The 15769-nt window shown below is 42.3% G+C and overlaps 2 protein-coding genes across 2 annotated transcripts; both read right to left on the reverse strand.

Moving 5' to 3' along the window:
* Window positions 1–162: 162 nt before the first annotated feature.
* Window positions 163–13001, reverse strand: gpr156 (G protein-coupled receptor 156). The gene is given in 11 exon segments (XM_034128653.1): window positions 163–2977; window positions 2979–3058; window positions 3239–3397; window positions 4011–4247; window positions 4381–4476; window positions 4834–4959; window positions 5581–5691; window positions 5776–5911; window positions 6007–6134; window positions 10117–10269; window positions 12797–13001. Coding segments are annotated over 10 exon segments (2448 nt in total). The 5' UTR covers window positions 10234–10269; window positions 12797–13001; the 3' UTR covers window positions 163–1719.
* LOC117481113 (zinc-binding protein A33-like) lies at window positions 6565–8892 on the reverse strand. The gene is made up of 2 exons (XM_034128654.1): window positions 8827–8892; window positions 6565–8322 (listed from the first exon to the last, which is right to left on the reverse strand). Exon 2 carries the CDS (start codon window positions 8318–8320, stop codon window positions 6662–6664), a length of 1659 nt encoding a protein of 552 aa, XP_033984545.1. The 5' UTR covers window positions 8321–8322; window positions 8827–8892; the 3' UTR covers window positions 6565–6661.
* Window positions 13002–15769: the final 2768 nt, after the last annotated feature.

Below are 15769 nucleotides of genomic sequence, written 5' to 3' on the forward strand. Positions count from 1 at the left end.
GTTGAGTTTTACTCGCTACAGGGTACTTTGAGGGTTTGTGACTTTGCAGACCGTTTACATGCATAAAAACCTTCATAACACACAAGGGGACGGGTAATAACCGGAAAAGCATGACATGGGACCTTTAAGGTCACCCAACCTTCCTCTATAATTAATGTATTTTTTATAAATAATGAGGGATGTATTGTAAAACCATGGACTATCATGTTGTTTTGAGAAAGAGAAGTGATTTTTATTAATAAAATATCTCAATATGTCAGTACTGCTAAACTTGAATTGAATGCAGGTCACTTGGCAAGGAAGTCCTTCCTCCTGCACAGTGATGCTGGTAGTCTGTCTTTTGTGTGGTTTATTTATAGTTTGTTATGCTCTATATCAAAGGGAATTTCTCCTATGCTGCCCTTCAATGGTTTATATGCAGAAAACAAAGCGGTGGCGTCTCAAAAACAGGCTGCAGAGCAGAAGTAACATGAGACGTTGTTTTCCCTTCATACAGCAACACATCCTCTGGCAAACAGTCATTTGCCCATTAGCAGAAGATACAAATAAAGAGAGACAAAAAGGAGATAGTGGAAGGAAGTAAGAGAGAGAGAGAGGCCAAGATTGTGAAGAGATTTTGTGTCTATGCTGCAAGAATATCCTTAAAACTCCCTAACTAACTGACTTACAGCAAACCTGGGGTATTGTGGTTTGCTGGTTTGAAAAGCTCTGGGAAAGTTGTGAGCGTGGAGAATTAATACGGAGTAATTGTTGCCCTGTGGCCCCCTAGCAGGCTTATCCAAGCCTACATAAATCCAGAGCTTTGTGGGATTTTCATGCTGTACTTTTTCTACTCCACTGTATAAAACAGAAAAAGAGGTGGTAGGAAGTTTCTTTTGAAAAGAAACAGGGCTCAGAAATCTAAAGGCAGCAAGGCACTCTTTGTTTCTCACGTACACACAAGTCCAAGACACATACTCCAGATAACTGTGAACTTTGCTCACAAAATACTCTTATTCGGAAAAAATACACTAAGAAAAGTGTGTCAAAGCATAGCAGTGACCTGTCTTTTCCATTTGCTCAGATAGTGTGGGCATGGTGTCTCGTAAACCAGCTACAGATAACACACGTAGAGCGTTTAGAAAATGTACTGTATAAGAACATTAAGCAAGACTCACAAACAACAAAATGTCCACCATACAATTAAACAACACTTTAAGGAATGTGTAAGACAAGGTAATACAATAGAAAGTGGACAGGGAATGTTTCTGTACATCCAGATATCTTATCATAAATATTAAAATAAATACAATATTTGCACAATACTTAACATACTGTAGTGCACATTTCAACTGTGTAAACCATACCTTTGGGTTTTTATGTATTACTCTAAAAGTCCGACTTAGACATTTATGGAGTCTACGACATTTCATCTGAAAGCAGAAATCTAAAAAGAATGCCTTAAGTCATATTAAAAGGTCAACAGCCTTTATTAGGATAACAGCCTCATTATCCTAATAAAATAACTACTCTGTCCCACTAATAAAGAACACAAACACTCTTTTCATAAAGAGATTAAAACATGTAACAGTCAAATGATCTCCCATTATAGATAGCACATTAGCTTTATCCACAATGAACTAGTGCTAGCTTTATCCTTAAAGCTAATTTTGACGTTTCTTCAGAAATAAATTCAAGTGGTGGAAATGGATGGACATGTAAAGTGCGGTTGACCTGTGCTTATACAAATGTGGGTTTGAGGTCTTCTTTGAATACTACAGGGTGTGGGGAGCGGTACAGGCTGGCGTAGCCTTCGTACTCGCTGTCAGAGTCTGAGGAGCTCTCTGAGGACATCAGTGAGCCCCGCTGCAGGCAGGAGTCACAGTACGGACGGTGGTAGTAACAGAAGTCTGTTGAGCTGCTAGAGTCTGAGTCCCAGTACCCACAGGAGTCTCTCATACGTCTGTGGTGCTCATTACCACCACCCGCTTCCACATCAAGTGAGCCATCTGCACCGGGCAAGACTGAACATCTGTCGGACCTTAAAGCACGCCTCCGACGTTTCCTTCTCACCTCATTCCCTTCCGCATCCTCGTCCTCGTCCTCGTCATCTAGATTTAGTTCAGTGTTGTGCACCTGGAGGACGATGCCATCCCCAGTGAGTCCATCAGGGTGCTTTCCTGGATTTTGGTTGTCCCTTTTCTTTCCACAGCCAGTAGCCTCAGGGGCTGGGTAGAAGCAGGGAGGGCTCAACACTCTTCTGGGGGAGTGGAAGGGTGGCCGACGCTTCCTCATAGTGTAGGGGGAGATGCTGGGGTAGCGGAAGAGAACCGGTGGATTAGGGGAGCGTGGTGTCCGCAGGGAGAGAGGGGAAAGTGCGGAAGCTTCCAGACATTTTAGCTGAGAAGGCCTTCTGGACATCTGACCCGGTGATCGAAGTGCAATTTCCATGACTGCATCCACACTCAGCTCCTGGAGAATCTCCTGCAACTGATCGCTGCTAACAAAACCATTCGGTCGAGCATTTGGACCCAGTGGGGATGTTAGGGAACTCTGTCTGTTGAACGTTTTAACCTGTGTTGGGTTTAACCCTCTATGGGATTGTAGCGAAGTGACAAAATCAACCGTCTCTTCTGCTGTCCTGAGTGAGCCCGGGGACAGGAGGGCTGCAGGCGATTTAAGATCTTCCACCCTCTCAGATGTGTCTCTGCCAGTGGTAGAAACGCCTCTCTGGTTCTCACTTTTATAAATATCACCAGGGAGAGGAGAAGAAGCATCAATGGGGGCTGAGGAGCTTGGAGCAGAGGGAGGATCAGAGGACATTGGAACAGCAGCAGCAGCAGTGTGGCGAGAGGAGAGATTTGGTGGCGGGAGTTGGGATGAAGAGTCTTTTCGAGGTAGAGAAGAAGAAGAAGAAGGGTCTTCAGACTGAACCTCCGTGGTCTGAGTGGAGGAGGAGTTGAGGTTGGTGTTGGAAGAGTCCATGTCCTCGGGGGGGGCGGCTGGCTGACATGAGTCGCAGGAGTTTGTCCTTGGCATTGTTCACCTGCTCCTGCAGACTGTCAATCACAGCGTTCTTCTGGAAAATGTAAGAAAAACACAAAACGGGAAATAATCTTTTAGGGGTTTTATGTCAGTTTGACACCACTGTTGGCTTCAATTCAACCAACACAATCATACATAAAGGAATTATGTAGCTTAATCCTGGAAAAATGTATCAGTTGAATGTATTCAGTTGAATAACAAAATGATACTGTACCTCATTAATTTTTTTTTTCATGGAGTTATTTTCTCCCAACACGTAGTACATCTCATCCTGGCTGTACACTGAGGGCAGGCTCTTACTGGGGCTGCTGAAATACTTGGCCATCTGACTTGGGTTGTTCTGGTCCTCTTCAAACTGCCGCCACTGGGTCAGCTGCACAATCATAAAATAGTTACATTACACACATGCACCAGTAGTTCATGTTACCAGAACCATTTGACAGGGGATCTATTGACCAGGTGTATTGCTCACTATTCAAATATGTCCTTCCCTTCAATTGAAGAAGCATTCCTTTATCCTGACATAAAGTTACTGCCAGACACGTAGAGAGTCATAAACTTGTTTGCAACATCCTACGTAGATTTGAATCATTCCCACCTCCTGTGTGAGTCACAGTCCACTGACAGACATGGCAATGGGTACGCAGATAGAGATCAGAGGTGTGTTCACCACATTCACTCGTATATTGTAGAGGGGAGGAAGTCATCCATCTGTCATCCATTTGTCTATCTTGAGTTTCTGCCAGTCTGATTGATGGTTTTTAATGAAGGTTTCCAGACATAGTGCCCTATGATTAGATGACAGTTATTTTGCCTAAAAATAAAATCTCCCTCCCTCATGGTTTCTGTTTTAAAGATACTCCGAATCTGCCGGTGTTATCACCAGAGATAGTAAAGAAAGAACAAATCCTGCAGCTTGCATCTAAAAACGTTTTGTTGTTTTCTTCATGCATCTTGCATTTGTATCACTAGTTGTTTTTTCTTACCTGCGGCACAAACAGCATGCAGTTGGTAGCCATTGTGCAGATAAAAATGGCCCCAGCCACAGTGCTGTAGACCAGGTTGGGCCAGGCCTGTAGGAAGATGGACACAGGAATGGCTACAGCAGAAAAGAGGGTGACCAAAGTGACGGTTGTTATGATGGTGGGAGACTGGTTGACTGGAGGATGGCTGACGTTACTGGTCAGTCCAGCTAGATAAGTCCCATAGAGGAGAAGACAACCCTATGGAAAAAAGTAAAGATAAATTAAAGACACAGAATATATAAATCAATCCATCATACCACCATAACAGTAAAGGAATGAAAAGCTGTGTTATGTTTTAGAATTGCATTTCAATAGAATAGAGATTACAAACCTTCTGAACAGCAATAATGATAACCCACAGATATGAGTATGCAGAGGAGCAGGAGTCCAGCTGAGACAAAGAGTAGGAAATGTCTCTGTCCACAACCTAGATCAAGAAGAAACAGTGTAACCATCAGTGAGTTGAACCCCTAATGAATGTGGCTACTGTATGTCACAAACATGTCTATAAATAAATAAATACTTTAAGATAGTGGATCAAAGAAAAGGACATTTTCATTTTTTTTTTGTCACAAAATTCAACCTTTTTTTTCAATTTTATGAAAATCAAACTATTGTAATTTGTTGTTGTTTTATTGTAACCAACAAGCATCAGATAAAGATTTCTATACAATAAAGTAAGCTGTGTCCTGTCCCTTAAACTGTTTTGTAGTTTAAAAAAAACATTCTTAACTTGTTTAAAAAACTTCCTATTCAGCCCCCCAAAATCACTATTACATTCTACCTTGACCGTAGCTCCTACAGATCGTGAACACTTGATGGGGTCGGTGAGGTTCCAGGTCGTGAGGACCAGCATGTCCACCAGGACCAACAGAGCCACCATGCCCATCAGCTGGATGTCTCTGATAATCTGAGAAGAAAAGTCAAGTCCCATCAATAACATACAGATGTAATCATTTGTATTGCATTCTCATCCATATAACACTACAGTTAGGGAACATTTTGAGTCTCTTTGGGAAGAGTAATGAAACAGTAGAAAAATTGAAAGAACAAGAGAGCTTGTAGCTAGGCCTAGCAATCCTCTAAATACAGTAATCCTCATTAAATCATTCTGTATATGAATCCAGTTTCGCATCAACATAATTGTTCTTCCAAGGAAAGAAAAAGGATTGAAGCAACCATATTGATTTGCAACATTTAGTTGTGCAACAAAAGGTGTTTCATCATACTCAAGAGGTATACAAAATATTTGAAAAAATCCCCCCAAATGTCTTTACTTAAAGAGCAGCATTAGTGAGAATATAATGAAAATGTAGTAAAACATTTGAATAATCTTGCAAACGTTTTTAAAACTTCCTGAATTTACAGCAAATGCTAATGACTTTGGCCATGGCCCACATTTTGGAAAAAACATAATGTGATAAGTTCATTCCATGGTTTATCTTTTAATGCCTTTATTAAAACATTATCCTTCTCAAAAGAAGACTTATAAAATAGCATTTAGAGTAAGATAAGGTTGGAGAATGCCTACCACTCTCTTGTCAGGCACTCGCTGGGTGAACACTCTGTACAGTCTCCACGTCTTCCCCAAAATTGGGCCAAACACCAGGGTACTGCCGATACAAAGAGTCCACATCCGGGCCTGGATGAGAGAGCGCTGCATGGTTATCCAACAAGGACTTATCCGATAATATAATGAGGGATTGAGGGGAACCGCAGGGCTTACTTGTAGCACGGCTGTGGATGCTCCACCCTGTGAGTGTGATCGATCCTCAACGGCAAACAGGAAGCCGCTGCTGTAGGTGAGGACACTCCCAAAGAGAGTCAGGACATTCAGGTTGGGACTGGACATCTTCACTATCCTGATAACAAAACATGAGAAGACACACAATTGATTAATCAATTCAGTAAATATCTTTTCATGGTATTACTCAATGTGTTTCGCCTTGTAGTCTACCTGTTGTTTTTGAAGCGCAGGGTGAAGAGGAGGAAGCAGAAAGCCAGCAGGATGCCACAGGAGAGCAGCGTCCACGCCACGGCACTCAACACAGGGGAGAGAGAGCGCCTCGGGAGCTCCACGGCCATCTGCACACACACACACATGGATGAATGTTATTATTTTAATGACAGATTGAACCACAGCAATATTGTTTTAGAGATTTTATATGTTTAACTGCTATGCCTGTCATCTCTGCTCTGTGTCATTGTGTTGTCTCCTGGGTTCTGTAGTGCCCGGAGTCTGTCTTTTTATCTTTTTCCTCCCAAACCCCATCCCCTCAGGAGGCCTTTTGCCTCCTGTCAGGTCATCATTGTAAATAAGAATTTGTTCTTAATTGATTTTCCTGGCTAAATAAAGGTTCTACTACTACTACTACTACATGCAAAACGCTTAACATCAAGTCTAAAATATGACAGGTGTAGATCATATGAATGTGCCTTATAATCATTGTTTTTATAATAGAGAACATAAAAGCACCAAAAAGAAGCTTCAGATGGATATACAAACTTTATTGTGACAAACAGAGTAGCAAACATCATTTGAAAATGATAACATGTATTTTTTTAAATGTTTGAAAGCAATAAAGCAATAGGAAGAGAGGAAATGACAGATTTCAGACGTTGAAAGGCGAGATGATCATAGGAGCCGAGTTGACCCCGCCATGATTACGCCGAGGGTTAAAGTAGGGGAGCAGTCTTTCACCGAATGAGTATCCGGTGAATGAGTAGATATGAGAAGCAGATTCCACATCGTAAAAAGAAACCTGCCCCCCCTCGACATCCACGAACACCCCGATCCTCTGGGGCTTCCCTACCAGTGGCACACGGATAGGAGTGCTGCTGAGGGCCCAGTAGCTCTTGTCTTTCCTCATCCCCAGGGCCCAGTAGCCTGTTTCAGGGTTTAGTATATTCCCTCCTTTTCTGTTGACGGACTGAAGCCCAACTCCAATATCCCACTCCGTTTTGCCCTTCACTTGGACTTCATAGTACAGCCTTCCAGAGGAGAAACCCTTCTTTCCCAACACGCTGACCCCTGGGTAAAATCTCTCTGGATCATCTGGGGGTCTCAGTGCTACATCCCCGTGATGGACCTGTTTCCTGTTTCCAGACAGCACCAGTTTGGGATGAGCTGTATCAGGGTCCAGAGTCACATCAACAGCACAGTGCTGAACCCTCTTAAATTCAGTCTCACATAGCCTCTTCACCTCAGCCTTCACTGTCTCCTCCAGCTGACACGCTACTCTCCTGACTGCTCTCCTCACCGTGCCCACATATACAGCACTCTCCACGCAGGTGTTGGTCCAGTCTTTGGTAGCTGGCAGTGTGGAGAAAGCTGGAAAGCTCTGGATAAGGTAGAGGTCATCTTCGGTGTGGGAAAGCTGCTCCAGCTCAGCATTTCTCCGCCTCAGCTCCTCGATCTCCTGCTCTAGCTCCAGAATGAGGCCTCTTGCCTTGCCTTCAACTTGCCTCTGCTTGGCACCGATCACCTCGACCACCTCAGCCTGACCTCTCTTGACCATGTGGAGCAGATTGTTGAAGACTTGCAAACTCTCTTCAGTCTCTCTTTCTGTGTTTCCTTTACTGAGCTGAACACTTTGATTGATTTCGCTGATTTTCTCAAGTCGGCCGTGAATAATTTCTTCCACTTCTGCATTTAGCCTTCCAATTTGAGCTCTCCTGTCTCTGCTCTCCTCCTCTATAGGTACAGTGTGATGAGCATTGTGGTCTCTCTTGATGCATATCTGGCACACATAAGTCTGGTCCGTGTTACAGAACCGGTCCAGGAGTTTCTCGTGCTTCCTACACACTCTGTCTTGCATGTTCATCAAAGGGTTGATTAGGTGGTGTTTCTTGAAGGTGCCTAAAATGTGATGGGGCTCCAGGTGGGTCTCACAGAAGGAGGCCAAGCAGTCAAGACATGATTTAAGAGCCTTGACCCCTTTTCCAACACACACATCACATGAAACGTCGCCTTTGTGGCTTGAATATTTGTCCAAAATACTGGCTTCTTCTTCTTCTTCTTTCTTTTCTAATGACTTCTTGAACTGAGAAGCCACGTCGGATATGAAGATGTTAACTTTGAGCTCAGGCCTCCTGTAAAACTTCTGCTTGCACATGGGGCACTGCGACAGATTAGCGCTCTGCCAGTATCCCTGTATGCAGTCCCTGCAGAAGTTGTGCCCACAAGGAGTGGAGACAGGTTGGTTGAGCAAATCCAGACAGATGGGGCAAAGAAGCTGCTCCTCGGTCAGCAAACTGACAGCAGTCGCCATATCTGGGAACACATCCAGAAAGAAAAGCAGGGGGGATTTATAGAAGAGGTTGGCTCCAGTCCTACCATGTTTTTCTTTACACTATGCTATTAGGTTCAGAGACAGTTGTGCCTGGCGAGCAGTCTACGTCCATTAATAGTAACAAATGCATGGTGTTACATTTCATCAAAGCATACTCCATTCTAGCTGCTGAACATGTTTACCAAGTTTACAGTTACCATGTACAGCGACCTTGGGTCCCGTGAAAGGCGCTTTATAAATTCCATTTATTATTATTATTATTATTATTATTATTATTATTACAGACAATAATCAACTTGAATTATTAGGACATTATAATAAAACATTACATGAAAATACAATCGTATTAAAATGTTTTACCATAATAAAACAAATACAGCGCAGTTCAGGGTTCCTTTCATATTAAGTGAAGGTGATTTCTCCACTTTGAGACTGATAAGAAGTAAACATCACAAAGAAGGAAAGAAATATAAAAGATAACTTACCTTGCTTTTATGTGGTGTAGCACCCAGAGGAAGGGAGTCTAAAGGAGAGTGTTTGTGTTCCCTGTAACAGTCGCTCTACTACTAGTTTCTATTTGGAAAGTCACATTAGACTTTCTTGTGCCCGCCTCTTAAAGGCACCAGTGACTGAAAATAAAATACTAAAAATAACTATAGTAGTCCAGTGGCATTTCATTTCCAGATCTCCTCTTTTGCTTTGACCTCTTAAGTGGTAAATAGCACTGGGGTTTTAGATGCTTTGAAATTGTAAAGGTGTTTTTGATATTCCCAATATCTTAAGCTAGGCCCAAGTTTATCAACCGCAGAGGACTGTTCATCTAATCAATTAATCAAACAACAACAAAATAATTACCCCAAAAAAAATGTATATGATGGATACGTTAATTCTACTATTCCAAAAAAGAATAATCACCAGATAAATAGATAATTAAAATAATCTTGCAGCCCAAAAAAACAGCGGTGGATGTGTAAACAAAAGCTATGACCAAAAACTCTAAATAATTTAAAATGTAAATCTTATGTTAATATTATATTAAAGTTGTATTGTAGGAAATTCAGCCCTGTGTCAATAATGTGTTTGGTCTGTCAAAATAAGAGACTACATATGCAATTTAAAACATAGGATAATGTGTTTTTACTCTTTAACCTTTTGAAGGGACAACAATATTCAGTTGGTCGTCAGCCATGCAGGATTTCATATAGCTTTGTCTGCCAATATGTGTTTGAGCGTATATGTATATGTAAGCATAAGCGTGTCACCATGTATATCTGTTTACATGGAGTCTGCATTCTTAAGATATGTACACTATATTTGTGTGTGTGTGTGTGTGTGTGTGTGTGTGTGTGTGTGTGTGTGTGTGTGTGGTGTGTGTGTGTACGTGGTGTGTGTGTGTGTGTGTACGTGTGTGTGTGTGTGTACGTGTGTGTACGTGTGTGTGGTGTGTGTGTGTGTGTACGTGTGTGGTGTGTGTACGTGTGTGTGTGTGTACGTGTGTGTGTGTGTGTGTGTGTGGTGTGTGTGTTGTGTGTGTGTGTGTGTACGTGTGTGTGTGTGTGTGTGTACGTGTGTGTGTGTGTGTGTGTACGTGTGTGTGTGTGTGTGTGACTGTGTACGTGTGTGTGTGTGTGTACGTGTGTGTGTGTGTGTGTACGTGTGTGTGTGTGTGTCGTGTGTGTGTGTGTGTGTGTGTGTGTGTGTGTGTGTGTGTGTGTGTGTGTGTGTGTGTGTGTGTGTGTGTGTGTGTGTGTGTGTGTGTGTGTGTGTGTTATTACCGTGCTGAGACTGCATATTTTCTGCAGAATGTCGATGCCCTCCTGTCGGTTCACTCCCGGGTGTATCGAGCAGAGTGGGGAATCACACTGTGAGCTGCAGTTCAGCTCAGGCTCCATGACTGACCCCAGTCTGTCCACTTTCACACACACATCCTGAGGAACAAACAGATGATACGTTTTTACATATGACAATGATATAACTCTATGTAAAACCGATCTTAGCATTCATGCATACATTCTCTATGCCCAGCAGTCATAACATTTAACTGCACATGTATATCCAGTAACAGGAAGCACCCCGGGGATACACACTTCATGTGCAGTGCGGCTTCTTTTTCCAGGTCTCACAAAATAGTTGCAAGACTTTTAACCACCACAGTGTGGTGCTCTGACAGAAACCTCTGAGTGGAATAGCAATGGGAGCATCCGTGTAATTTTGCACCACAGTGATATCACAGCAAGGAAAACGCTTTAGATCATAACCACAAATAAATGTACCAGACACTTATTTAAAAATTAAGATTAGAATAAAAAAAATCCCCAAATAAAGAGTCAAATATTTACCACAACTGAACAAACTGAGAAGCCAGGGCTCTCTGTGTGACAGGAAGCTTTTTTGTTTTTGCTTATCCTCAATTTCCACTAGCATTACGTCATTACTGAGGCAGCCAACGCAGGAACACACTGATGTGTGGGACCGGCAAAAGGCAGAGCAAGAAAAATAATAAAATGTAACAATTGCATATTACCAAAGCTACAATTTACTTTAAATCGAGTGCCACTCAATCTGCAATCAGCCAGGTTATATAAGGCTTCTGAGAATGAAGATGTTAAATTTGGAGAGCATCAGCAAACAACTGTTTGTCACTCTTGCCACAGGCATTTTTATGAAGCTACCATGTGTACTGACATGTTGCAAATTTAATTATGCGCCACGGTATCACCTGATACTCTGAGCTGTAACTAGAACAGACTGGGAGTCTGATCACTGAAAGGTGCAGTGACTCAGCTACATGTTGTCGAGACCATGTGAGACCAACTGTATCGATACAAATTGGCAGACAGGTGACTGTTTACAGGAGCAGCGTGTTATTAGACAGCACACGACTCGTCATTGTCTGTAGAATGACTAGTCTAAGATACCAAAAGCGCTCTGGGAAAGTTGGAGATTCAATCAAAACAAAGCGGTTTGGGACATCTTTGCATTTGAACATTGAAAGGAAACTGTACAACATGAGTTAAAGACTTGAAAGATTTCCTTGGGGTAGGCCAACATTATTGAGTGAATTCCAATGACGGTTTTCCATAAATTAATGGTGTCAACAGAACAATGAAGCTCTCCAGGCAGCATTTCTGGGAAATGTCTGGAGTTCCTGTTCATTTCCTGTCGTCACTTTCCCAGTTTAGATCACAGTTCTGCTGTTTCCCGCAGGAAAAGACGCCAGAGAGAGGCATTTCCTTCTTAAAAACAAATCCTGCCTCTGTAGCTTTCAGTTTGGTAGAAAACCTGCCACCCTGCAGGTGTCAACAAAGGTCAGTCAACATGCAGCCATGGTGGGGGTCACGGTGTAAGCAGCAGGAACAGGGCCCTTCCCCAGGCTGACTTAGGTTTTACGGACATGTTTTGACAGCTCAGAATAGTCATGAGGAGTGTCTTTTGAAGTCCTGAAGGCTAAACCGCAAGTAATACCTGAGCTACTTGTGGCCTTGAATGTCTTGCTTCAATTTAGGGCGGGCCTTACCTGTGAAGCTTGGCTTTGACTCCTTCACTTCCACTGTGGCCTCACTTTAACTCTTATTTACTTTAATTGGTTGAAATATCTCCAATATTTAATATTTAATATATTGCAATAATATGTCACCCATTTTTACACACCTTTAGGCTCCGAGGGACAGAATTTAGTTTGACTAACTTTTTACCATAATACTTTAAATAAAATAAGTGAGGTAAAGCCCATTCATCGCCCTGTCAGTCCCTATATGTGTCTCCTTTAAGATTAGAGGAAACTCACCACAGGCGCTGCCAGATGTAGCCTAATGCCCGGTTCAGGGGCCAACATTGAAACATTCCTTGCAGAAAATAATCCGTTTATAAACATATTCGTTAAACTGAGTTAGAATGCAATTGCTTGCACTGAAATCCCGCCTCAGGCCCGGCACACGTCAATTCAACCACATGGTGCGTTCACAGCCTGCGTGGTTCAATATTAGTCACCCCAATTTGTCAAACGTCATAAGAATTCCTTTTTGATCTGAGTCTGCACATCTGCTGTATGAGACCATTTAAAGCAAAACACCTGACGAAATGCGATTGGTACATTAATAATTCGTTTACAAAGAGAAAGTTATATAGAAACTATAGTACAGAATTATTGTATGCCCAAGAGAAATTCATGATTTTAGGCTTTTGTAGACCCACTAACGACATGCTCCACTAAAGGGTATCGTGCAATATCTTAATCAGTTGGAATATCCATCAGCAGCTGATTAATTAACTGTTTATTTACACAATCCTGTTTGGTGGAGACGCGTAAAAACATGTGCTCAGCTTCGGTTGCATTGATACAGTTGCACCGTACAGTTTAAACCTATATTTCGCCGAATAAGACATAATGACATTAACGAGTATGCTGAAGAAAACAAGGGGAAAGTAATAAAATATAAGTTTAAAGTAGCAAACCTCGGTCTCCAAAGCGCACGGAGGATCCCATCGGCTCGTCCCGCTCCAGACTCCATCGCTCCAGACTCACAAACTTTACAGTAAAACTTGGAATTAAACGACTGGATAATATGTTACCTAACATAGCTGAAAAGGTCCCATAGCCGCATTCTCGTAATAAATTCCACGGCTTAATCTGTCCGACAAACTGTCAGTCCACAGCACAAGAAGATCCTGTCACTCAGGAAAAGTTCAACTGACTACTGAGTTCTCATTTAAGCTCTGAGGGAGGGAGACGCGCGCGTACACTCTCCCTCTCTCTCTCTCACTCACTCTCTCTCTCTCTCTGTATCTCTCTCCCACTCTTTCCCACCTCTCTCTCTCTCACACACTCTCCCAGCTCTCTCTCTTTTTCCCTCTTGAAATTGCTTTATTAGCTTGTTGGCCGTAACTGTTTACATTTACTCTATCTCTATTCAATTCATATTTGTATAGCTATGGAAGTTATAGCATTTCCATAGCAAATGTGAAATAAAAACAAAAAAACGTAGGTAAAATAGGTAAAGATCTGCTACAATGAAGAAACGCATTGCAAAATCGAATTTAGGCTATTTATAGATATAGAGCTTAAGATAGCCAATTTCAACATCACTTGTTCCCCCCCTTCTTTTGTACCTTTTCAGCTCTTGCTGCCCAAATGGCTTTCAGAGTGTGAAGTGATCCATGTGGGGCAGGGGGGCTGTGACAGTGTGGGTAGCATGCTGCAGGGCCCAGGGGACTGGGTGGCATATGGGACAGGGCGGCACACTCTGTGTCCACAGTGCAAATAAATACAGTGAAAAACAGCAGGTTTTTTTGTGGAAAGAGAAACACAAATCATTGCTATTTCTTTTCCAAAAGCAGGCTTCCATCAGGGATGGCAGGGAGATTAACAAAGTAGCTGATCGGCTGGTAAATCACACACAAAGACAGAAAAGAGCTCCTTTCTGTGAGCAGTGAGCCAGCAGAAATATGATTGCATTTGTTCCGTCAGTCGTAAGAGGCATAAAGGTGTTATTAAGACGTCAAAAAGATTTATAGTGTGAGCCTACAAACAGGGTCATTCCTGATGAGGGAGTGTCACCTCCACTGACAGCTGTAGGAGAGGAACAGAGGCACAAAGACAGATTATTAAAGAAGAGGAGAATTTGCAGATATGCATTCATTCAATCATCAATGCCATCACTTAGTCGCACGCACACACACATACTTCAATTCATACTGCTTATTCTCTTTATGTTTGGTTTTGAGAAAATGTAATTCCCTGCATGCTTAAACCCAAAATCCTTCAGGCATTTAAATACTATGGTAAGTCGCATTTAAAAAAACAAGGGGGGGGGGTTAACATCTATCCAACCAATCATGTCCTCTTTCAGGATGGACTTTTGCACCATTTGCAGTTTTTGGCAATTCAAGCAGGCAAGTAAATACTCTGTTCAGTACAAAACTATGCCTGAAATTCCTGTGAGCTTCACATTCTCTAAAAGAAGATGTAAATGGCTCAATGTTTAAACCCTGTGGAGAATGCAAAAAAAAAAGGAGTTATTTTTAATATGAAGCTACTTACGTATAGGTTTCTACTGGACACAGATGTGAAAATACTTCTTAGTTTAAAATAAGAGCCGGGAACAAGTATTGGGCATATCACGCCACGATGTTTACCATCACAAGCTAAAATCTCTAATGGTAAGGTTAGTAAAAGTGCTATTCTGTACTCGAGATTATTCTTCTGTTTACTGATGCTGGTACTGGGTCCACTATTAATATGGATTCTGATGTCTACAATCATATCAAAAACCACCTAAAAGCAAAAACACATGACAAACTAATCAGCATATGAAATTTGAAAAGCTGTGACACAGAAATAGTGAACTCTGGAAGAAAAGAAGACAGCTGCCTCTCTACTCAACATCACCTGTGCTTTCTGATCAAATGACACCACCCCATTGAATGACTAAAACACAGTTGCCAGCTCTGTTACACCCAAAGCGTGGCAAATCCTCTCAGGTTTCCTCCAAGATCAGGTTCAAGATGGACTGTACCAGCAGCAGTTGGACTGCACCAATGCTCAGATTACCAGGATCCTGAATATTTTATCTGGCGACACAGGGCTCACTCAAAAAGCAGGAGTCAAGAAGCAGAAGCTGGATGAAACAGGACGCGTGTCGCTCTACTGAGGTTACGGGGGATCAACTCTAACATAAAGATGTTCTAATTAACAAACACAGGTGTCACATACAGTTGCCAACTTTTTTCTAGACTGCCATATTGTGCATCAGCTGGAAGTCGGCCAACCACAATAAAAAACAAGTGAGGCTTTCAATCCAGTGACACACGGTTTCCTGTTGAGCCCCTCCTGACAGGGAGCAGCAGCACCGTTTCCTCACATGGAAGCAGCTGTGATTCAATACCTGGCCACAGCTCCAGTATTCTGCAGTAAGACTGTGTGGGTGTAAAGGCATTGTTCCGTGTGTGTGAAGTATCTCCTACCCCCTCCGGTCTTACACTGTCCTTGGCAGAGCCTGGACGCTCCCCTGGGACATGCCCAGGTTTGCCCACTAACACACAAAGACAAATCCCTCTCTGGGAGGCTGAGGCTCCTCCTGCAGGGTTGCTATGGACCTGGATTAGCAGTTCTGGATCAAAGCTCGCCTGCAGGCTCATAGTGTTTCTGCTGAAACAAATGCAGGAGGGAAGCATCAGTCCACTCACTCTACTTTCACAGCTGCTTTTTAAATTAAGCTCATATATGATATCAGATTTCTAGTATAGTCATAACTAACTTGAAACCTGCATTACTTGATTATTTTTGGAAATAATTGTAAATATACCACTATCTAGCTGACAAACTGCCCACTATGTTCATTAGCTAGTGGCTCACTTTCTCTGTCTGGTCTTTGATGTTTGGCAGGTGTAGCAGTTTCCTGGATACTTTAATCCAGTTTACATTAAAAC

Source organism: Trematomus bernacchii, unplaced genomic scaffold (genome assembly GCF_902827165.1).
Source record: "Trematomus bernacchii unplaced genomic scaffold, fTreBer1.1, whole genome shotgun sequence".
Taxonomy (NCBI): Eukaryota; Metazoa; Chordata; class Actinopteri; order Perciformes; family Nototheniidae; genus Trematomus; species Trematomus bernacchii.